The 22,056-nt window shown below is 55.7% G+C and overlaps 1 protein-coding gene across 1 annotated transcript; it reads right to left on the bottom strand.

The window, feature by feature from the left end:
- Positions 1-1,051: 1,051 nt before the first annotated feature.
- On the bottom strand, positions 1,052-21,178 carry NT5C1A (5'-nucleotidase, cytosolic IA). The gene is made up of 6 exons (XM_025983653.2): positions 20,932-21,178; positions 14,227-14,394; positions 13,698-13,827; positions 11,959-12,081; positions 10,000-10,184; positions 1,052-8,524 (listed from the first exon to the last, which is right to left on the bottom strand). The coding sequence occupies exons 1-6, from the start codon at positions 21,055-21,057 to the stop codon at positions 8,159-8,161; spliced, it is 1,098 nt and encodes a 365-aa protein (XP_025839438.1). The 5' UTR covers positions 21,058-21,178; the 3' UTR covers positions 1,052-8,158.
- Positions 21,179-22,056: the final 878 nt, after the last annotated feature.

Here is a 22,056-nt window from a genome sequence, read left to right as displayed (position 1 = left end):
TCCAAAATATTTTGCGACTAGTTCAGCAATGACATGAGCTGCAAACAATTGGCCCAGTCCTAGCAGCTCTGAATTTGATTGTTCAATGATAGGCCTAATTCTTAAATTCTTAAAAAGATTTTATTTATTTATTTATTTATTTATTTATTGACTGACTGACTTATTTTATTTGAAAGAGTGAGAAAGAGAGAGAGAGTGAGAGTGAGGGGAGGGGCAGAGGGGGAAGGAGAGAGAGAAAATCCCAAGCAGACTCGGTGCTGAGCACAGAGCCCAGCATGGGGCTCGATCTCACAACACTGAGGTTATGATCTGAACCGAAACCACGGTCTAGTCCTGGTTTGGAGGCTTAACTGACTGAGCCACCCAGGCGCCCCCAATTACAGGCACATTTATCAATACCCACTGGGGGCAGGGGATGGGGAGACACCAAAATAAAGCAGGAGATTCTCCTTTGGGCTATGGGAGAAAGAGCCATAGACCTAAAGATCATGCGTGGGAGAAAGTGACCTGTCCCTCACGCTGTACCAGGTTCTGAGGGAACCTAGTTGAGGAAATTGTTTTAAGATGAGTCTTGACAGGGCCTCAGCAGACAGAGGGGAAGGTGAGTGGCAGGAGACACGAGGGGATGGACACATGGTGCTGAGATATGGGCCCCACGTCGGGCAGGCTGTGGAGGGGGCCGAGGTGCAAGAGGAGGCATAACGGGAGGGCTGAGGCTGGAGTCTGAGTCACCCCCTTCCTCCTCCACCTCACACCCTCCCTTATCTCTTCTTCCTCCCACTCCATCCCATCCTCCTTTGCTAGTTCCAGATGGGAACATTGAGTCCCTGAGAGCCCTGCTGGGAGAAGCTTGCTTCCTGATGGATTCAGGCTGAGGAATCTGCCCCCAGGGTGGTCCTCCTGCGGAGGAATGTCTACAGAGACACCCTGGCACCCAAGGGTGGGAGTGATCTCAGGCCCGTTCACTGCATGCATCGCCATTTCCTTCCCGAGGCGTCTGTAAGTCAGTTAGGGAATATGATTGTGAGGAGGGAAAACCAGACAATACGAGTTTATTTTTAAACATCTTCTATTTCTCTGAATGGCTTTCAAGAGGCAGAAGCCCAGAAATGGTGAAATTCAGTTACAGAACAAGCATGAGGGATGAGAGGCACCCAGGCGGACGAGCACACAGCACCCTTCGTCACATGACGGGGTAAATGCCATGAGCCAGACGCAGCTGGGCCGTGGGGAGGGCAGATCGCAGACCAAGGGGGGGCAGAGCTGAGAAGGTAGGGGCTCTCTTATCCCCTCCTCAGACGAGGGAACTCGCATAGATGAAGAAGCACACGCTCCAACCATTTAAGGAGGCACTTAGGAGATTTACCATAAAAAGCAACTCAAGGAGGTTAGGTTGTAAGGAAGACCAGGGCAGCCTATGTTTGCAAAAGATATAAATAGACCTATAAAGATATAAATAGGGCTTCTGACAGGTAAATACCAGCACACGACAGGTAAGGCTTCACTTTAAATCTTGTTCTGTACGAGACGGGACTGAGATGCTTTTTAAGTAGAAACCAGAAGCTAAAGATACGTGTACTAATCAAGAACTTTGTATGGACACAGTTTAAAACACCCAGGGACAAACCAGGTTATCTCTGAAGCCTCTCACAGACCCCAGGCCCCGTGAGCCTAAGGATCACATCCTTGCACGCTCAGCTGGTGGGTTCTGAACGACTCAATTCACTGGGCCCGGGCCAGAGGGTGCAGACGGGAGACTCCAGCACTGGCTTTGGCCTGCAAGATGTGTTTTGTTTGGCCTGCACGATGCTCTCCGAATTCAAAATAGTTGCCAACATTTGAAAGTCCAGATTTTTAGCTTCCCTTGAAAAATGGGGTGGAATATTTGGCAAGGCCACCACACATTCCCACATGGCAGCCACCGAGTCAGACAACAGCATGTGTTGTGCTCCATTACCCTGAAGACCCGGCCTCATCTCTCTGCTCACTTACGGCTCCCGCCTGGTTCAGGGAGGCATCAGGGTCTGTGACCAGGGCCAGGCATCCAGTCTGCAGTGACCTCATGACTTTCTGCTTGGTGGCAGCTCCAAGCCTTCAGGCCTTAGTCTTGAGCCCTTTACCCTCATATCCATGGCAGACCCATCTTAGCAGTGGACCCAGGAAGGCATATTCACCCACAGGCCAGGGGTGGGGGAGGCATAACCCTTGCCTGTAGAACTCCCACGTGTCTTACAAAGACCTCTAACTCTGCAAAGGCCAGTCACTGAAAAGTTGCCAGCCATCCTCCACTTGCACAGACTCAATTCCACAGGCATCGAGGAGATCGAGGTCAAGGGTGAGTCACTTCTGGGGCAGACTAGAACACCCACGCAGAGGAAGGAATCCCAGCTGAGGCTGGGCTGGGCCAAGGAGGGCCCGGAAGAAGGCAGCTTTTCTCGCCATGACCGCGACATGGCCAGGGCAGCCAGGTGAGGTTGGCAAGTTTTGCGGGTGTTTAGAAAGCTCCACTCAAGTCACAGTGTGAACGACTCCATCTGGATCTGTGCAGCATAAAATCTGCCCAACTGCACATGTTGGCCCTGGGACTAACAGCGAGAGCAAAGAAACAAGTGGAGATGATGAGGCAGGTGCAACCAAACGGGGTGTCCTAGCACAGATGTGCCACTTCCTTTCCAAGCTGCGGGAGGTAGGGCTGGGAGGCAGAGGGTTAGGAGCCAAGACCTTGTTGGCCAAAGTCAGACGCTGAAAAGAAAGATAAGGAGCTTGGCCTCAGCGGCCCCCATGCTGCACATGTGCAAATGCCCATGAGATGACGGGAATGGCCAGAAGCAGTCCCAGGAAACAGGGCTGGCCAGAATAAGTAGGGGAGCCCAGGATCCCCAGGTTAACAGATATAACCACGTGTACACACACACAGAGACACACACAGACACACACACACGTTGTCAGCAGAGATATCTGACCCATTACCCCCCCACATAAACATGCAAACATGCAGCTATATCCCATTGTGCACACTCATATGAAGGTGTCCACACACACAATCACAGTGGTTGCGGGTGAGAGCAGTCAGCTTGTCTCACCGGAGGTTTTCGGGGCCCCTCTGGCGCTTTTAGGCTGAGCTACCTGCTGGGGCCCAGCACAGCACAGAGCTCCATGGGACAGAAAATGAACCAAGTCCCCGGACTTGGGCCAGCGGCAACGTCCTGGCCTCCAGCGCCACCTACCGATGCGAGCAATTTTCAGGCTTTAAAGGCCTTGCGATGGTGAAACCCAGAGAACACCAGTTCCCAGGTGCCTCTAGTTTGGGGAAGCTGCCATCCTCCCTCCTCTCTGTGTCCTGTCCGAGTAGAGTGAGACCCCCACCCCCACCCCATCCTGAATTTAGAGAATGAACAATCAGGGCCTGGCCTGCCCTCTGGAAAGCAGTATCCAACACCAATAGGGATGTCAAAACATGGTTTCATCTTCCAACTCCAACTCGCTGGTGGGGCTGCCCGGAAGGCTGGGTTGAGAAGGATTCTGAGGCCCAGTCTGGGCTCATGGGACAAGAGTATCCTGGTGGAAGTGCTGTCTATAGGTGGGACCATGTCTGCACTTTGCATTTCTCGCAGTGGATTCTGGAACCTTGGTAAACTAGATCTTCAGGGTCCTAGATTTCTCCTAATCCACAATTTCACCATGAGGGTACATGTGCTGCTCATACCCGTCTAGGACCAGAAAATGGCCGTTCCGACTTTCACTGGAGTTTTCTCTCTTGCTCACTCAGTAATTTCTGGGCCAGCTGAAGCCCTCGCTGGAGCTGTCTTCATGAAGAACTGGTTCTTCCTTCCACAGAGAGCATATGGATGACTTGTTGTTAGATCAGAATGCTGAAGTCAACACTGGGTGCTCCATTTTACCCAAAACTAAGATTTAGCCAAAGCCCATCCATCTACCAGCACTTGTCACTTCCCAAGAGGCTCCATGAGGGCAATGAGGAGCCGAGAACAACAAAGCCACACTAAGCAGGTGCCGGACAGCCAGCTGGGCTCAGGCCTAGCCAGGGGTCCTGCTCCCTGCCCCTCACCCATCTGCTTAGGAGGGCACACTCAACTCAACTTTAGGAGTCAAGAGCATTTCAAATTACAACAGGCCGCGGGGCACGTGGAAATAGCTAAAACTTGAAATCTGAACTCTTCGGATGCGAAGGATCTGTCATGTGTGACATCAAGGCATGTAGCTAGCGCCTGCAATTTTCTGCAGCCCTAAAGATGCCCACAGATAGGCGCAGAAGCCAGAGCAGGCCGCTCCCTTGGCAGTGAAACCAGACTCTGCCTCCAGTGCTTAGGTGGATATGAGCTGGTCTTCCCCCCCGCCGGTGGGTAGACCCGGGGATATTTGCCTTTGCCCAGGGTCAGATTAATATTTTCAGCTCCTTGATCTCTGTTGAAACAACTCAACTCTGCTGCTGGGTGCAAAAGCAGCCACAGACATATGCAAACCAACGGGCATAGCTGTATTCTGACAAAAGTGTCTACAAAAACGGGTGGTGGCCTAGATTTGGCCCATAAACTGCAAAACCCTGCATCAGCCCCATACAGGGTCTTCAAATGGGGTTCCGGAGAACTTGGGTGGTGCCTCAGGAGCTCTGCAAATGTTTGGCTCTCACTTCTTCTTAGCTATGTAGGACACTACAACAAAAACGCACCCGCTCACGTGTTTTATAGCATTTTGACGTGAAGGAGGTCAACACATCCACCGTTGGGCAAGCTCGTTCGTCACAAAGGTTCTCTTGCCATCTCCTCTCTGCTGTCCAGGCTGTCCGGAGAATGGCTAAGAGCCTGGGTCCCAACGTGAGCTTCAGTGCCAGCGCTGCCACTCGCTAGCTGCATGACTTTGGGCAAGTTGCTCTCTCTAAACAAGCAACCAGAGTGGGAAATGACCAACGTGCTGGTGCAGCCTCCAGGACGCCCCTTTGGCTGAATTGTGGGAAGATGGAATTGTCACAGTGGAGGGGCCAGGGAGGCTGAGGCCACGAAGGGGCACTCAGGGGCTCAGGGCAGTGCTGTTTACCAGCTGTTACAGAGGTATTTCAATGTTTTAATCACCAGCTTGGTGCACTGGTGCACACCAGTTACACCAGTTGAATATCATTATGATGCTGGATCCATCTGGGATTTGAGCTTCTCACTGGTTTTGATTTCTCCTGGCATCTCCTGCTCCATCCCCACCATTCTGATAGGGACGAGGAGAGAGTGGTTCTGCAATGGTCTTAGCAGGCTCAGGGCAGAGTGGCAGGGCTTGTTTTTCTGCCAACTGACAGTTTCCATTGGGTCGGGGACTTGGTCGGCAAGCATTTCCTGGGAAGTGCCCTGCAGGACTTGTCAGGGAGTTGTGCTTTGGGCTCCAGGGGCCCAGCATTTCGGGAGCTGCAGCTCCTCTGGCCCAGCCCTGCAGTCCAGTGCGGGCCGTGATGCTCACCTGGCCTTCCAATCCGCCCAGTGATCCAGAAGCAGTGCTCCTCGCCCGGGGCTCCTCCTCGCCCCTGGAAAGAATCAGAACGTGCGTCTGGCGCTGCCTCGCCTGCCCCCAGGATCCTGGCCTTTTACTCCAGCCACTGAAAGCTTTTTTCCAGGCCTGAGATGCTCATTTACAGTCTCGATAATAGAGCCAGACCCTAGTGCCCCTCACGCCCAAGGCTGTCTATGTCTATTACTCGTGGCTCCAGTGAAAGGCACGGCTTTTACTGCACCTTATCTCTCTGCTTCCAGCATCATATTTTTCTGCCTCCTGAGAGACCCAGAAGAATCAAGGCTGTTTTATCTCTAGGTCCTGGAGGCAGGACCTCCTGGTTTCAGAATCCCTGGGGTTTATCTTAATTAGGCGCCATCTGGTGCCCAACGCACATGTCCATTCTGGCCATGCAGCCTCATACCATGAACCTCGGCTGTGCCAGCATGCAGGCTGCTGGTGGCTGTGGCTGGCTCCGTGAGCCCTAGAGGCTCGTCCAACAGGGTGACTCTGAGACTGGGGAAGGACAGAGGGCCTTTTGGGGTTTAGCCAAGATCAAAGATGACTCTCTCACTTTCTTTGGTAGAGGCTGTTCTTGGGTCTCCCAGTATCTCTGGCCGGGTACCGAACAGAGGAAGGAACTCAAAACCAGGCCCCCTGCCCTGAGGCCTCCTCTGTTGGCCAGAAGGATCCTGGCTGTGGGTGGAAAGACCCGTACGAAGACATCTTCATCACGTGCCCCGCCCCCTCCATGATAAGGCAGTCAGTGGTGGGGTCTGCCCCAGACACTCAGTACGGCCTTGACCTTCCTCCCAGGCCCAGTGTCCCACACAGAGAGTGAAAACCCGGCCCAGCTCTCCTCTTCCGGCCCAAACTATTGCTCATTTTGAGAGCCACCTCTGTCTCCTCACTTTTTCCTCCACCCTGGATTATCTTTCTGCAACTACTATCTTGCCCTACACTGTCCAGACCATGTACTCAGTCAGACCCTGTGCTGAGTCCTCAAAATGACAAAAGTCAGACCCCAGGTGGCCCTTCACCCCCTTCTTCCGCCCTCACCAGCAGTCCAGCTCTCCTGCACACACCTCCAGGCTCCTGTTCCCTATGACAGTACCTTGGGCTTTCCTTACAAGGTGCTTGCTCACAGCGGGACTCCCCGGGGGCTGGGCAGTCTGTGGCCCACACGGATGGTGGCTCCCCTTTCTGGGTCTTCCTGAGGGACCAGCCATCAGTGTTCCCACCCTCCTTTATAGAGAGATCCTGGCTTGTTAGCAAAAGAGGAAACTGATTCATCAAAGAGAGTTCTCCCCTAGAAGCGGTGACAACGGGGCTGCAGAGGCTCCTGTAAGGGGAGGCTTCGCTGGTGCGCTGCAGGGGGAAGTGACCTCATCTTGGAGCCCCCTGCACAGCAACCCGGTGACAGGGAGCTCAGTACTTCCACTCACAGTCCCAGAGCTGGAGAATCTTGCCAGTGCACCTCCTGGTTTCAGAATCCTTCCCGTCCAACTGTTCACTGCCTCCGACCAGACCTTCCCCTGTCACTCTGGGCAGGCCTTCCCTCGGGTGCAGGCAGGACAGGCCGGACAACCTCCCACTGCACCCACTGAGCTTCTTCCCCTGCATTTGGGCCCACCATAGTGAAGCCAACACTCCCCTCTTCCCCACTGGCAAAGCTGCTCGGCTGAAGCCTGGGGTGAGGGGGTTGGCAGGCAGGAACTACTGAACTTGGGCTAAAAGCAAAAGCAAAGAAGCATGGAGGCCCCCAGTGGTGAAAGCGCCTCCTGGGGAAGAGCCTGCAGTGTCCCCTGCTGGCGGAAGGAGAGTTTGCAGCAGGTTAAATTCACTCCCCTCGCCTTCCAGGAGCCCGGCCCCTGGCTGCTGCTGACCCGATGGGTGACTCCAGGTAGGGGACCACAGGAAACAGATAGGTCATCTTGTCCAGTGCTTTCCAAACATGCAGAATTAGAGGTAGGGTTGCTGCGGACGATTTGCCCATTTGACACAGGCCTCCGAGCTGAGGAGCTGGGGGAGCCCGAGCAATGGGCTGACATCCAGGCTCTGTGCTGCTGAACAGGCCCAGGACCGGGCTGACTTTTTGAAATTCATTCTCGGGACAGCATACCTCTCTAACTGCACTGAGATACCATATGGTCCAGCAGCAGCCCGGCACAGGGCAATCCTATTAAAACCAAGCTGCTTCGGCGGTGAGTTTGAAAACCACCCCCAAGATCCGGGAATTGAGGCCCCTGAAAGGGAGGGACTTACCCAAAGTCATCGGCTAATGCCAGGACATGGCTTGGAGCCAGGCTTCTCTCTCGAAGCCATGTTCTTTGCACCACACGGAGCTAGTTTTCATCCCCAGCCCCTTGTGAGACACCCCGGCTCCTCCGACACTGCCACCCTCCTTCGTCAACTGCCCCCTGCAGCCCAGCTACTCTGCAGTCTTACTCTCCTAGATGGGATCATGGCACAGTGTTGCCCACAAGGAGGGCTGGTGAGGATGCGGGCTCAGTCTGCCTAAGTCCCTGCAAGTACCTCACTCATGAGGATGAGGGCAGACGTGGAGAGGGACAGAGTGGTGATGAGCTAGAAGGGTCCAGGGGATGACATGGTGAAGTACGACAGGGAGCTGGAACAACGTGGGCCAGTGAAGCTGGTGGCTCAGCTACGGTGCAGATGCAGCCTGCTTCATAGCCGCCGTCTGCTTGGGGGTCTGTGCCACACCGTAAGGCACATGGGCGGCCACGGTGCCCATCTCCTGAGCCCCGGCCACATGGAACATCTGGTCATCAAAGAAGATGTGTGGGCGGATCTTCTCCAGGAGGGGGCCCTTGGGTGCTCCTGCCAGGAACAAAGCCTCATCCGTCTCCAGCCCCCAGCTGCGCAGTGTCTTGAGAGCTCGGGCCCCAGAACTGGCTGCGCTGCGCGCTGTCACCAAGTAGGTGCGGATTGGACACTCCAGCCGCAGGCCCTTGGAGTAAAACTTCTTCTGCAGCCTACCTAGCGCCTCCAGAAAGCCCTTCAAGGGGCCCTGTGAGAAGGCAAAAGAACACCATGAGTTCCTCTGTCTCCCAAACATTTACCCCCCTCTCCAGCTGGGCTCCTTCCGAAAGCCCTAGTGTCTTGCCGTTTGGGGTGGGAAAGCTCTCGAGAGCCCTAAATCTCCCAGGTCTGCTACACCTGCTAGGGCCACTGTGTGTATCAATGGGACTGTAGGTACCTATGTCGGTCTGGGTGTCCCTACTGCGGTGAGTGGGGATGCCTGGGTCAGAGTAACCGTAGCAGGGCAGCGGTTACTACATATGTCCATCCACGTGCCCACCAGGTACACGGGTGTCTGTTGTGAGGCTGTGTGAGTGTGGCCTTCTGTGTTCTTCAGCAGGGAGGATATTAAAAATATTTGGTACCTGTGGCATGGGCAACCCTCCAATCACAATGGACGCCAGCTGCAAACAACTGGGACAGACAGACCAACATGCACCTGCCAGATATCGACCCTGCCCACTGGACATGGATGGCTCGGGGTGTCATGTTCCAGTTCTCTAGGGTCAGGGGAAAGATCTACTCTCTACCATGCCTGGAACGACAAAGCTTAATGGGGATGCATGAATAAAGAAGCAAACTGCATCAGTGGCTGGAAATCAGGGCTTCTAATCTTAGAGACCCCTCACTAGTGGGGGGTGACCCGGAGCACGGAGTGGTCTCCTGGGCCTCTACCGACCACTTAGTGGTCAAACTGTCCTGCCCTGCACTCCTAGGGATTTCAGACGGACTCCACAGGAACGGAAGTCAGATGAATATATCCAGGAGCCACAACTGGAGCCCGCTGAGCTCTTGGAGAAAGAAAATTGAGCATCCAGATTTTTGTGAGAAGCACAAATAGGAGCTCCCAGGAGGCCTGCAAATCCCAACACCTCCAACCCCAGGGTTTTTTTCTCCAGGCCCCAGGGCATATTCTACTCTCAGGGAGACCCCAAGCAGTGTGAGGGTCCCCGAGCCTCCCGGCCAAGGGATGGATGGCAGGGGTGGCCCAAAGCAGGTGGGTTGCTCCAGACCCCACCCCCAGCTGGGGTTCCCTGCCCCCTAAGGAGCTGCCAGGCTTTTTCTTTCCTCCGGGGAGGGAAACGAAGGGGTTCTTGAGGACGTGGGAGATGACTCAAAGGGCTGGGGGAGTCTCAGAAAGGGGATGAGCGGTCCAGAGAGAAGATGGCAGCTTTGGAGACAGGGTGAGGCCTTCGGAGAGGGGAGGGAAGCTTCAGGGAGGGCCGGGGAGCCTAGAGAGAGGGGGGCACTTCAAAGGTGGGAGATAGTAAAGGGGATGCAGTTCAGTGAAGGAAAAGAAGCTCTTTGAGGGAGGCCGGGGGTCAGGTGAGAGCTGACCCCTGGTGAGGGGCTGGATTCTGGGCTGAGCTTGGGGTTTGGTTCTCGGCTTGAAGTTCCAGCCCAGGGCAAGTTCTGGGGACCCGCCTCGCCTCTCTCAGGGGTCTTGGGGAGTGTGTGGAGCACCTGAGCCAAAGGTTTGTTCTCGTGGGCCTTCTCATGCTCAAAGAACCTATCCAGCCCGTGGGCTTTGACGATGCGCTCCGACTCATCAGAGAAGAGCACAGCATCCCCGTCGAAGGCCACGCGCAGCTGGCTCTGGGACACAGCCACGTCCCTGCTGGGGCTGAAGATGGTGGCAGCGGCGATCCCTGGGCAGAGAGAGGCAAGTGTTGTCTTCCTTCATCCTGGCAATAGGGGTCCCCCCCCCCCCCCCGACACCTGTCTCAGCTTCCTGGGGCCAATAGGAGGCTACCTCAAGCTGTCCTAGCCCTACGGGCCTCACCCAGGACTCAGCGAGAGGCTCATGAGGGCTCATATTCAGAATATTGAAAAACTGGTCAGTCAGATGGACGGTGGCTTTGCTCTGAGTAGGGCTCTGAGGGTCCTGGCCCATGTCAGGGTCCCCCTTTCGTTGTGGCTTTGCAGGAAGCTCTAGGGGAGCCCCCAGGAAACAGGGGTCCCTCAGAGGACTCAGGAAAGCAGCTGTTTATCAAACAGTATGGAGGAATTTCAATTCTTTGATATCTAGCAAGGTCATCCTGGTGTGGACCAGCTGAATGTCAGTCCTGACTGGGAGGAAGGGTCCCCCAGGCCACTGTTATCCTTCTAGGAGATCCTCATAGGCACTTGATGTGGACCTATGGGGGGGCAGCTGGGAAGTAGCCCCAATCCTGGCTTGGCCTCAGTTACTCTCTACTGTTGATTCCAGCAAGTCCATCACCTTCTCTGAACCAAGGTAAGATTAAGTGTGTCTGCAGCTGAGATCCCAGGCTGAAGGCACCCCTGCTTTATTGCCACAATGACCACGCATGCCCCACTCAGGGTTCCTTGGGGCAACCTTGAGGATGACCATCAAGGGCAGTACCAGTGCCATCTGACTATGTACCCAGACTCTCTGCAATCCTGGGCTTCTCCAGGAGTCAGGATGCCCCAGACTGGAGCTGCACTGGACAGCAGAGCCAGCCTGAGGAGGCTGGAGGCCTGGGGCTCTCTTCTCTGGTGGTCATCGCTCCAAACCTGCTTCTGCCCTGCTCTTGGGACTCTAGGCTCACAAGGGCTGGACTAGAGTGGAACTCTGGGAGGAGAGAGAGCAGTGCCAGGCAGCTCTCAGCAGCCTGAAGCTGCTCTAAGTAGGGCCGGGCCCTGGGCAGCAGGCCAGGCACCTTCTCAGCACCTGTAACACTGGGGCTGAGGTGAACCAGGACTACCCAGCTCTGAGCAAGGCCTCCCTCCTGACCCTCCCTGCTCGCTGGCCTGAGCTCAGATTTCAGACATACAAAGGCACACATGCAGTGGGGCAGCCCTTCCTCCTCTGTGGGCCTCTTTTCTTCCATGAGCAAGACAGATACACACCCCGTCAGGAGCACCAACACTGTGGATACCTCCCCAAGCTGCCCCTTGAGAGAGACACTTGGAGGGAAATTCTCTTGGTCAGTACCTGTGGCTGGGTCTCCTAACCCGACCTCAGCACTGGGCCGCCAGCTGCTGGAACGCTAGCCATTTCCCAGACCCCAGTGCTCAGGATGAGCTAGACACCCACCTTCCTCCCCACTGGCCCAGACAGGCAGAGGCTGCTCGTGGTCACACAGGCCTCAGAACCTGGAGGATTCTTAGAAGGGAGTAGCTTTCTGGGCTGTGAGGAGGGTTTCTACGGAAAGAGAAGGCTGTGCAATGCCAATGAGTAAAAAGCATCCTTCACACGGTAGGGTTGGAGGTGGGAGAGTGGACTAGAAGGCCAGTGGGTGGAGTAGGTGGGCCTTATTCTCAGAGCTCACAGGACAGGCCGTAGGAATTAAGGAAGGCACTCCCTCTCCGATGACCACAGTTGCCCCGAGCACCTGCTCAGAGATTTAGGACCAGGCCCCCCGCCTTGGGAACCCCTTCGTCGGACTCCCCAGATTCTCCTTCCCCAGGATGACTCACCTTCATCGATGGCTTCCCGCACTTTTTCTGCATCAGCTGACAAGTAGAGGTTGGTGTGATAGGCCTTGAGGTAGCAGATGGGGCTATTCCCACCTGTCATGCAGAACCGCTCGATGAACAGGTCTGGGGAGGAGGTAGAGAGCACCCAGGTGACACCAAGGCGACCCTCAGGGCCTCAGAGTGGTCCCTCCATGTCCAGCAGGAGCCCTCTGGGTTCTGAGTGGTGATGGGGCAGCAGAGGGATTCCCCGAGTGATTTTAGGCCTCCCTTCCCCTCTCTGAGCCCCTCCATCCTTCACCCACGAAATATGGATGATCAAGCAGGACTGACTGCCTGGAACAGCTCTTGTCAGGTAATCACGGTACTATAAAAGGGGGGTCTCCAGCCAAGATCTGACCCTCCAACCATACATAGCTGATTAGAGAGAGGCAGACACGTGACCCAAGCTGGGCCAATCAGATCGTCTCCAGGCCTCGGCTGATGGTCACCTGGAAGCCCTGAGTGCACAGGTTGGAAAAGATTTGCTGGTCGATCAGTGGCTGCTGCTCTGACCCCCCAGAGTTACTCCATTGCTCCCCCTGCCCCACCAATGGGACAATCCACATGCAAGGGGTAATCCCTGGTGCACCAGGGGCCCTAGAGGGCCCTGCTCCAGTCCTGTGGGTGGTGTCTCTTGATTTCTCCCTACCTACATCCTAAAGGAGTTAAATATTTCGAATATCATCTCTGCCCCCAGCAATCTGAAATTAGGATGAAAAACTGCCACTGAACTCCGTTGGTTGCTTAAAACAAGGGTTTGTAACTTACAAATTTTGGCCACGTTCAGGAAAAGCAGAGAAACCCAGTCTGGGGAGAGACATGTGGATGGGGCGGATGGAAACAGACGTGCTGAGAGGAGCTGAAATAAGGGCTCACGTGGCCCAAGAGAAAAAGCCCAGGAGAGGTCTCCAGTACTTGGATTCAGGCTGTGGTGGGCTCAATTGTATTTCCTTCCCTGTGGTTCTAGGAGACACTTTTTTAACCTAAAATAGGAAATTGGGCAACCCAGGTGGCTCAGCGGTTTAGGGCGTGATCCTGAAGACCTGGGATGGAGTCCCATGTCAGGCTCCCTGCATGGAGCCTGCTTCTCCCTGTGCCTCTCTCTCTCTCTCTCTCTCATCTCTGTGTATTCTCATGAAAAAATAAATAAATCTTTAAAAAAATAAGAAATTACCATATTCTCGTCAGCATAAGCTAGCTCTGGAGGGTCTATTGCTTTCAGTCAAGAGTTTGGACGAAGACAAAGTCCCTTCACTCTGACAACTCCACCTGCTTCTCCTAGCAGCCTTGTGAGGCCTGTGAGCCTCACTGCAGATGGGGAAACTGAGGCACAAAGGCAACAAGTGCCCTGCCCAATACATAGGCAGTGGGGCCTGGGCAGCATACCGGAGCCAACTTGTACCGGCTTGTAAGAGTCAGATGCTAAACATTCAGGGATTTTTTTCCAAGCAAGTAAGATTGTTCAACTGTTGATAACTTGAAATCAGCCACGGCCGGGTATTTACACCCTAAGATGGCCATACTCCGATCAGGGTTGGTTTTTCTGGTTTTGTTTTGGTTTGGTTTTCTTAAAAACCCAATTTACCAGTGTACCTCTGCGCTGCAGGCTCTAGTTGGCATTGCCTACCCCCCTGCAGATGTGTGGCCCCATCCCCAGGTGTCTCATAGGGGCGTCCCAGGGCCAGGCCCCTGATGCTCACCGTAGTGGTTGATACTGTTGATGAGACGGACACCCACTTGAGCATGGTTGTTGGTGACGAGGACGATGTCGAAGACGTCCTCACTCTCGGGGTACAGCTCTCGCAGCCTCCCGTTCACAGCCTCCAGAGCCTGGATGGGAGAGAGGACCCCCACCTCTACTCAGGCCTCCAGGACCTGATGTCTGGAGTTGGTAGCCAGCGTGGAGGAGGAGTGAGCTGGAGTCTAACGGGGGCAGAGAGGGATGGTCAGGGGTTGGCCAGGGGCAAGATGCGTGGACCTAACGTCAGCCGTCGTGCTGGTTGACTGCTGCACAGGGGCGCCTCGCTGAAGGGTGAGTGGGGGCCCCATTCACCAGCTCCACTCACTGAACTAGTTGCCTGGAGCGGGGCTGCACTGGCGCAGAGGACAGGGAGGCTTCTTCCCACAGTGGCTCTGTCCCCACGCCAAGCCCATGAATTTGCCCCTTTCCTTACTCAGACCCCCAGGAGTGCTCTTGCTCCCCCAACGAAGGCACCCTAGGGCACCCACCTTCACGAAGGGGAAGGCTGGCCCGGGGCTGAAGGGCTCGTTCTCGTGTTCCAGCTGGTAGCGCACATACTCCTCCACGCCCTGCTCCGTGTAGATGCGCTGCTCCTCATCCATGCGGAACAAGGCTCGGGAGGACACAGCAATGGTGACAGCATTCTGGGGCTTGGGCTGTGGAGGTGCCAGAGGAGGGCTGTTACTCACCCTCCCCGATGCAGGTCTCCGGTGCCAGCCTGTCTGGGTGCTGGGGACAGGGAGAGGACCCAGGCCCAGCCCCTGCCCTCAGATGGCTCAGCCTTGGGCAGGGGCAGCCCTGGATCAGAACCCCCTCCGTGCAGGACCCCACCAGGAGCTCAGGGAGATGGTGGCTCCTTGCCAAGGAGCACGATCTGGTGGGAAGACGTGCCTTCAGGGAGTTTGCAATCTAGTTGGCCATCTGGACAGTGGAAAAATGAACACAGGGTGTGTAGCCAGAGTATGACTGATGCTCCAGATGGTCTCCAGATGGTTTCCATTATAAAATGAGAGCTACATGCCCCTTAGGAAGACATGGTGCCCAGAAACATGGCACTTATGTAAGAAAGTTTTATGTCCAGCCCAGATCTTTCTTCTAAGATCCAGACTCCTATATCTAACTGCCCCAGTTGACTAACAGACACTCAGACTCAACATGCTCGAGGCTGAGGTCCCACCACCCCCTGCACCTCCAAACCTGGTTCTCCACCCCCTTCCTCATCTCCATGGACTCAACCCTGAGGTTAGAGCCCAGAAGTCCACCTCAACTCCTTCCCCCTCCTCAACTCCCCTCCCTACACCAATCCATCCATCCATCCATCCATCCATCCATCCTTCCATCCATCCGTCACAAAAACCTGTCAACACTATAGAATCCATCCACCTCTTTGTGGTTTCTCTGTCAAGGTCCAGTCTGTCACCATCTCCCGCCCCAGGTCATCCATATTGTTGTCAGGGGATGTTTCTCAAGTTCAAATCTGATGACCCCCTTTCAGTGGTACTCACTCCTCACAAACTCTGTTCCACAGGCCTGCATATGGGGTAGGAAGCCCTTCGAGACTGATGCCCTACCTCTCTGCGCTGTCACCTTCCTGTTACCCCACTTTGCTCAATCTGACCCTTCTCATGTGGGACCATACCTTCCTGTCTGTCCCTGAGCCTTTGCACTCCATGTGCCCTCTTCCCTTAGCTCTTCATCTAGCTCCTCATCCAGCTACCCCCACCTACAGGTCTCAAAGTACACGTCACCTACAGGAAGTCCTCCCTCGCTCCTAGTCATGGGCTTGCTACCTCTCCCATACATTTCCCATTTTAGTTAAGTTTAGCACAGGCCTTGGGATCCCTGGGTGGCTCAGAGGTTTGGTGCCTGCCTTTGGCCCAGGGCGTGATCCTTGAGTCCCAGGATCAAATCCCACATCAGGCTCCCTGCATGGAGTCTGCTTCTCCCTCTGCCTGTGTCTCTGTCTCTCTCTCCCTCTCTGTATCTCTCATAAATGAATAAATAAATAAATAAAATCTTAAAAAAAAAAGTTTAGCACAGGCCTGATTGCTTATTTAACTATTTCCAGACAGAGTTCTGGGGAGGAAGCAGGAACCATGCTTAAGCTCGGAGGAAGCACAAACAGGGACTGTCTTGTTCATTTATTGTATCGACAGTTCTTAAAGCTGTGCCGAGCACACAGTAGGTGCTCAGTAAATTTGTAATGCCTCCGAACTCTAAGTAATCTAGTTCAAAGAAAAACAGTACTTGCCATGACAAAGCTAACATGAACTGGAAGCCTCAGGGCGGTCCCCCAATCTGTTTAGCTTGCTTGACATATAGTAGGTGCTCCTGAAACACTTCTTTGGTTGATGCAAAGTTTACGAACATTTACTGGTTCTTTGTGCCAGGTACCTGGACTCTGCCTGGGAGTGGTCCTGGTAAGTGACTTGGCACCTGCCCTCAGAGTCACAAGCTGATGGGGAAGAAGGGGCAGTGAAAACACACACAAAAGGGGCCGGAATCAGTACTTAGGACACAAGTGAAAGAAGAGTCTTGATGACAGGGGTTCACAGTAGGTTGGGGGGGGCATTTTCATGGAGCTGGGAAGGAGGAGTCAGGTGCAGGAAGGCCTAAGGAGGTGAGCATGCCCTGGTGCATTCACAAAGATGAGCAGAGCCCAGGGCAGAGGGAGTGGGTGTATGCGAGCCCAGATGAGTGGGCAGGTGCTAGGAGGCCTTCCCCAGGGCCCAGGAGGGCCTCAGAACTCCTTCAGCACCTGCAGTGGAATAGGGAGAGGCCATATGCCACCACAGCAGCTGGATCCTTTATAATCCCTGGGGAGGATCAGAATGTGGGGCTTCCTGTGGGTACACAGGCACCCAGGGTCCCAATACACCTCTGTGACCTGCGCATCCCTGGAACGGTGATTCCCACATAGCAGGTGAGGAAACAGAAGCTCAAGTTGGACCTCCGATGCTGGCCTGCTCCTGACAGCGCTGCTGGCCACATACTCCACCCCAGTGCTTCTCTCTGGAATCAAGCCGGGACTCAATCAGTTGACAACACTGAGTGATTACCATGTGACAGGCACTGTGCCAGGGACATGGCAGGAAACAATATAGGCATGATCCTCGTCCCTATGGAGCTTGTGATCTATCTCTAAGGCCGAGATTTGTGCCCTCTTTTAGAAGAGCATTATCCAGAACTTTCTGTTCTGTGATAATAGACACGTTCAGTCACTTGAAATGTGACTAGTGAATCTGAGGAACTGGAATTTTAATTGTATTTCATTTTAATCCATGTAGATTTAAGTAGCTATGAGTGGCTAGTGGCTAATGAAGCTTTAGACCTCAAAGTAGTAAGTGGAAGACCAGAGAGTTCCCCAAGCAGATGTGGTAAGCCTCAGTTTGCATATGACTTTTACTCCAATCAAGAGGGTGTATTTGGCCAGCAGGGTCAGAGAAGGGCAGTGGAAGGACAGGTGCCTCTGCTCTGTGCTCAACCCAAGTACTCTCCCAGTTGCCAACCACCCCAGTTTGTGGGATCACAGGCTGGGTACCTCCCAACCCCCTCAGCAACTGTGAGCTTTCAAGGAAAGAAGGGAAAATAAAAGAAAAGGGGTGACAGAGGGCTGGCCAGGGATGGTAAGGGTGGGGTTGGGGGAGTGCAGAGACCCTTCTCATAAACCCAGGAAGCCTGCTGGCCTTCCAGCCGCTGGGCTTACTGCCCCAGGGACAGGCCCATCACCCCTCAAGGACAGAAAGCCAGCTGCCCTCCCAGCCCCTTCAGGCAGGTGCCCAAAGCCAGCTGCTCCAGCCCAGGCAGCCAGCCAAGGTCTCACTCCTCACTTGCTGAACCACAGTCCCTGCCAGGCTGCTGTGTTCTGGGTCCCCTCTGGTTGACCTACCTAGACCCCATCCCATCCCATCCCACTGCTGGCCATCCCAAGAAAAATATCCCAGTTGCCTTGGCCCCAGGAGTCTCCATTTCCCTCTTTTACAAATGGGGACGTAAGCTCAGAGAGGGACAGAGTATTGGCTCTACATCACACAGCAAAGTCAAGGCCGATCCAGGTAGGTTAAGATCCCAAATCTCTGGCCTCTGTCCACACAGCAGTACCCCAGCCCGCTTAGGCCCCTCCTTGATAGCTCCCAGATGACTCCAACCCCTTCCATTTCAGACACTTCCTTGGGACCCTGGCCCCATGCACCCCTCCCCCTCCAGAGTTGGGAGAAATGGTGAGGGAACACCATGCCTTCAGTCTGAGGTCTCTAAGGGCAGGGCTCTCTCTCCTCAGAGTGGAGGCCCCCAGGGCAGGACCCTTCTTTCAGCTCTGCCTGCTGTGACACTGGACAAGTAGGGTCCAGAAGGCGTGAACTGCTGTGACAGATACAGAAAGAGCGGCCTCTCCAGGCTCCAGGGAAGAGCTGAAGGGACAGGTAAAGGGCTGGCCAGAGCTGGGGGGAAGCCAAGCCCTTGGAGATGCCCCTGGACCTACACGCAGAGTGAGACCACCCCCTCATTGGGTTATCAGGCATTCACCGAGGAACACCTCCTCCAGAACACAGGCCTTGGGAACCCGAAAGAAGTCTGGATTCCAAAGTGGGAATTGGGTCGGGGGACCCTTCTCCTAGAGCAGGGACTCAGCCTGGGAACAGTGGGCTCCAGGGAGCTAGGGTCCTGGCAATTCTCCGCCTTCCCCCGGTACTGGGGGGCCGGTGGGGGGTGGGTAATGGAGGAGAGCCAGCTCTCATGTAGGCCAACATGATTCTCCTCCTGTTAGGTCCAAGAGAGGAAGGCAGCCAAAAGCTGTTATTTCTAAAAAGTCTTATGGGAGAAGAGCTGCTGGAGGAGAGAGGGACAAGATAGGTCTGAACAGAGGAGTTGTCTGACCCTTGAGGTGAGAGGCTCCTACAGGCCTCCAGGGCTGAAATATTCCACCCAGGCTCCTGGGAATGAGAATAAGCTCTAATGGGGCCCAAGAGGTCTAAGGCCCCAAAATAGCCTATGGGAGGAGGGGCTACCGCAGGAAGGGGTGGGGGCTGGGAGGACCATGAGGCCTCAGGGGTCATGGCTGACAACTAGGCCTGAGCTCCCTGGTTCCACCCTACTTGGGGAGGAGATGCATTGGTGAGCTCCACTCACCACCCCAGCCCCAGTGTCCATCTCCTGGGCCACGGCCAGGACACTAGTCAAGCTTCCTCCTCAGGCAGGGACCAGCCTCCTCATTGGTCTGCCTGCTGCCAGACTCACTCTCTCCCATCCCTCCCATACGCGGCCCCAGAGCGATCTTGCTCAAATGAAATGGGACCAATGGTTTTCTTCCTTTTTAAAAAGCAGGTTGACTTTTTCTTTCAATGGACTCCTGGGAGAACCCCAATATGTAAATTAGATATTGCTATAGTTTCTTAGCATAAATGTATGTTACTAGTTCATTCATACATTCCTACAAAAAATTTTATTTATTTATTTGTTATTTATTTATATTTATTTTGTCAACCAATGGAAACAGCACGGTTGTATAGCTGATAAATTTGAAACTTGGGGGTTAGGCTGCCCGTGCAGACTTAAACTTCATCGTCTAGTCAATCTGTTCCGGTGTTGGTCGGTGTGTGCACACAGTATTGAGAAAGTCCTGAGTCACGCCAATAAGTGGTTGCAAGTGGTAAAAAAATTTTTGCTTTGTTTTAAACTACGGGCCTCAAGGTACTCAGCAACAATAATTGCCAGCAATCTCAAGATAAACTTCTAGTAAACAGTTTACAGGAAAAGCTTTAATCTGAAGTTTACTAAAAACAACAAAAACACCTAATCAACCTGCAGTATAAATTAGTATACTGGTGTAATCAATCGAAAGTGCTAAGATGTCCATCTAATGCGTTAGAGTGAACTGAGTTTTATTACACGTTTTTAATTGTTTAGGGGGTAGTTTAAAGAAAAAGGAAAATAAATTGGATCCATATGTGTGCAGACCTCCAGAAACATGGGGCCCTAGTGGAACCTCGTTTTAAAACCCCTAACCTCATTGAACACCTAGGCTCCTTAGTATGGCATTCAAGGCCCTGTGTGGGATCTCTGGCATCCCTCCCACGTGTCTCCCAAAGATCCTGCATTCTCCTACTCAGGTTCAAAGTCAGCCCCAAGGCTTTAGGGGCTTGTTTCCCTGTCTGCCTGGGAAATGCTGCCTACCCAGGCTTCACGGTGAGCTCAAAGGCTAGGAGCTCAAAGGCTAGGTCTGCAGAGCCTTCCTCGGTGGCAGTCACTCAGTCTTGTTTGCTCCCTCCGCTGCATGTAGGGTGTTTGCTCTGAGCGCTCACCACGTCCGGGTCTCCCCCAGCCCCCGTGAGCTCCTGAGGCAGGGACTCAACCAAATTCATCTCCCAGTCCCCACTGCTGAGCAGAGCCTAGAGATGCTGCAGGGAATGACTGTGGAGTGACTGTTGCCCCCTTCCTGGGGAAGGGCCCTTGGAGGGAAGCAGCAGGATGCTTTAAGGTCAGGCGGGAACCGTCTAGAGGATGCCTCTGGGCCAACCTCCTGCTCAGTCCCCTTCCCAAGCTCGGAGAGCTCGGAATGCGCAAGGCCCAGGGGACAGCCGGGACATCAGGGATCTGTCCGATGGCAAGAGGAGGTCTCGCCTCTGTGTGGGTCTCCCAGGGCTGAGACCGCCGGGGGGCCCGGGCGCGCTGATGCGCCCTGCGATGGGCGCGGAGGCCGCGGCTGTGGCGCAGAGCCCAGCGCGGCTCCTTCCCTAAGGACGCGGGCGGCGCAGCAGCCGGAGCCGGAGCGCAGGGCCTTGAGCCAGAAGCCGGAACGCAGGCGCCGGGTCCGGAGCCCGAAGCCCAGTGGCGGGCACCTGAGCGCCCCGCGAGGGGCCGGGTTTCCAGAGTCGGGTTACCCGAGCCCGGGCCGCGCGCCCGCTCCGCCGCCAAGTGCAGTGGGCGCGCCCTGGCCGCCCGCGCGCGCAGGAGCCGGGCCGAGGACGGCGTGGGGGAGGGGGCCCTGGCGGGGAACCCGAGCCCCGGGGACAAGAAGACACCCGCGCGCAGCTCCCAAAATAAACGCGAGCCGGCGCCAAAGGCCCGGCACAGGCTGGGGCGGAGGAGCCTCGTCCCCCCCGCCCCAGCGCTGCCGCGGGGCCCCTCCGGGGGCTGCCGCCCCTCCCGCGGAGCCCCCTCCCCTGCCCTCCTCCGTCCCCAGGCCCTGCTGTTACCGATTTGGGTTTCTTCTTGGGCGCGAGGTTGTCGTAGAAAGTCTTGCTCTCCTCCCAGCCCGGGGCCGCCGCGGTCTCTGCCCCCGGGCCGGGCTCGCGGGGCGCCCGGGGCTCCCCGGGTTCCATGCTCCGGAGGCCACCGGGCGGGAGGGAGCGGCGGCGGGGACGCGGCGCTGGCGGGGCTGCGCTGCAGCAGGAGGCGCGTCCCGGGCGTGGGAAGGGGGCGGGCCGCGGCGGGGGGAGCGCGCGGGCCGCGGCGGGGGCGGGCTGGGGGCCGGGGGCCGGGGGCCGGGGGCCGGGGGCCGGGGCTCGCCAAACTCGCCCTCCCCGCTGCGGGCGTGCTGCCGCCGCGGGATGTGCCCCGCGGGGCAGCTGAGTCCCCAAGTGAATGCGGGGCGGGGGCGGGCACTAGGGAGGCTTTGGCGTGTCGGGCTCCCGGGAGGAGGGGCCCCGAAGCAGGGCTTGCGGGCTGCGGCGGATTCGGGATTTCGGGGATCAAGGGCACCGGCAGAGGAGAGGCCTGACAACTTTTCTTCCCAGGATGGTAGTCCTCAAAGGGGAAAATGAAAACCTGAGCCTCCCCCCACCCGCCCAAAGCTAAGCCGCCTCTTTCCCGGGTCCCTGGGAACCCGATGGCCGACCCTAGTCCACCCTGCGGAGGGAGAGGCGGTGGCGGGTGGACAGCTCCGTCCTCGAGCAGGACCCGGCGCCCCGCCCGCCGCACCCCAGCGGGCCCAGCTGGCAGCTACTCCCCACCAAGGCGGAAGGACGTTTGAAGTCAGTGGCGACACCGGGGCCCGTCGGCCCGGCGGGGGACCCATACCGGGAGACACCCGGGGGCTCTGAACCCACGTTCTTGCTGGCCCCTTGACGGCCAGTAGGGGGCTCGCGCTCACAGGTTCCACCTGCAGAGCTCGGGGCGGTTGTGAAGCGGCTTAGAGAGGGAGGGTAGGAAAGGGGCTTGGGAAGCAAAGCCTGTTGGACCACCATCCCTGTGCCCTCCTGGTGCGGAGCCCAGGGTGCAGCCACTAATGCCACCGAGGCATAGATCAGGAAGCAGAAGGGGCATCTCTGCGGGAGCCTCGAGGTCGGCACAGGTATATGGGAGCAGCAGAACATGCTGGA

Source organism: Vulpes vulpes, chromosome 10 (assembly GCF_048418805.1).
Source record: "Vulpes vulpes isolate BD-2025 chromosome 10, VulVul3, whole genome shotgun sequence".
Classification (NCBI taxonomy): Eukaryota; Metazoa; Chordata; class Mammalia; order Carnivora; family Canidae; genus Vulpes; species Vulpes vulpes.
Note: the sequence above shows the minus strand (reverse complement) of the source record. Positions and strands in the feature narration are given on the sequence as shown.

What these genes read in the sequence shown, in the direction of transcription:
- NT5C1A (XM_025983653.2), bottom strand. Translation starts at nt 21,057, where the DNA reads ATGGAACCCGGGGAGCCCCGGGCGCCCCGCGAGCCCGGCCCGGGGGCA. An exon ending in CCAAGAAGAAACCCAAATCG is followed by an intron (nt 14,395 to 20,931) that starts GTAACAGCAGGG and finishes GCACCTCCACAG; the next exon opens with CCCAAGCCCCAGAATGCTGT. An exon ending in AGAACAAACCTTTGGCTCAG is followed by an intron (nt 8,525 to 9,999) that starts GTGCTCCACACA and finishes GCCTTCTCACAG; the next exon opens with GGCCCCTTGAAGGGCTTTCT.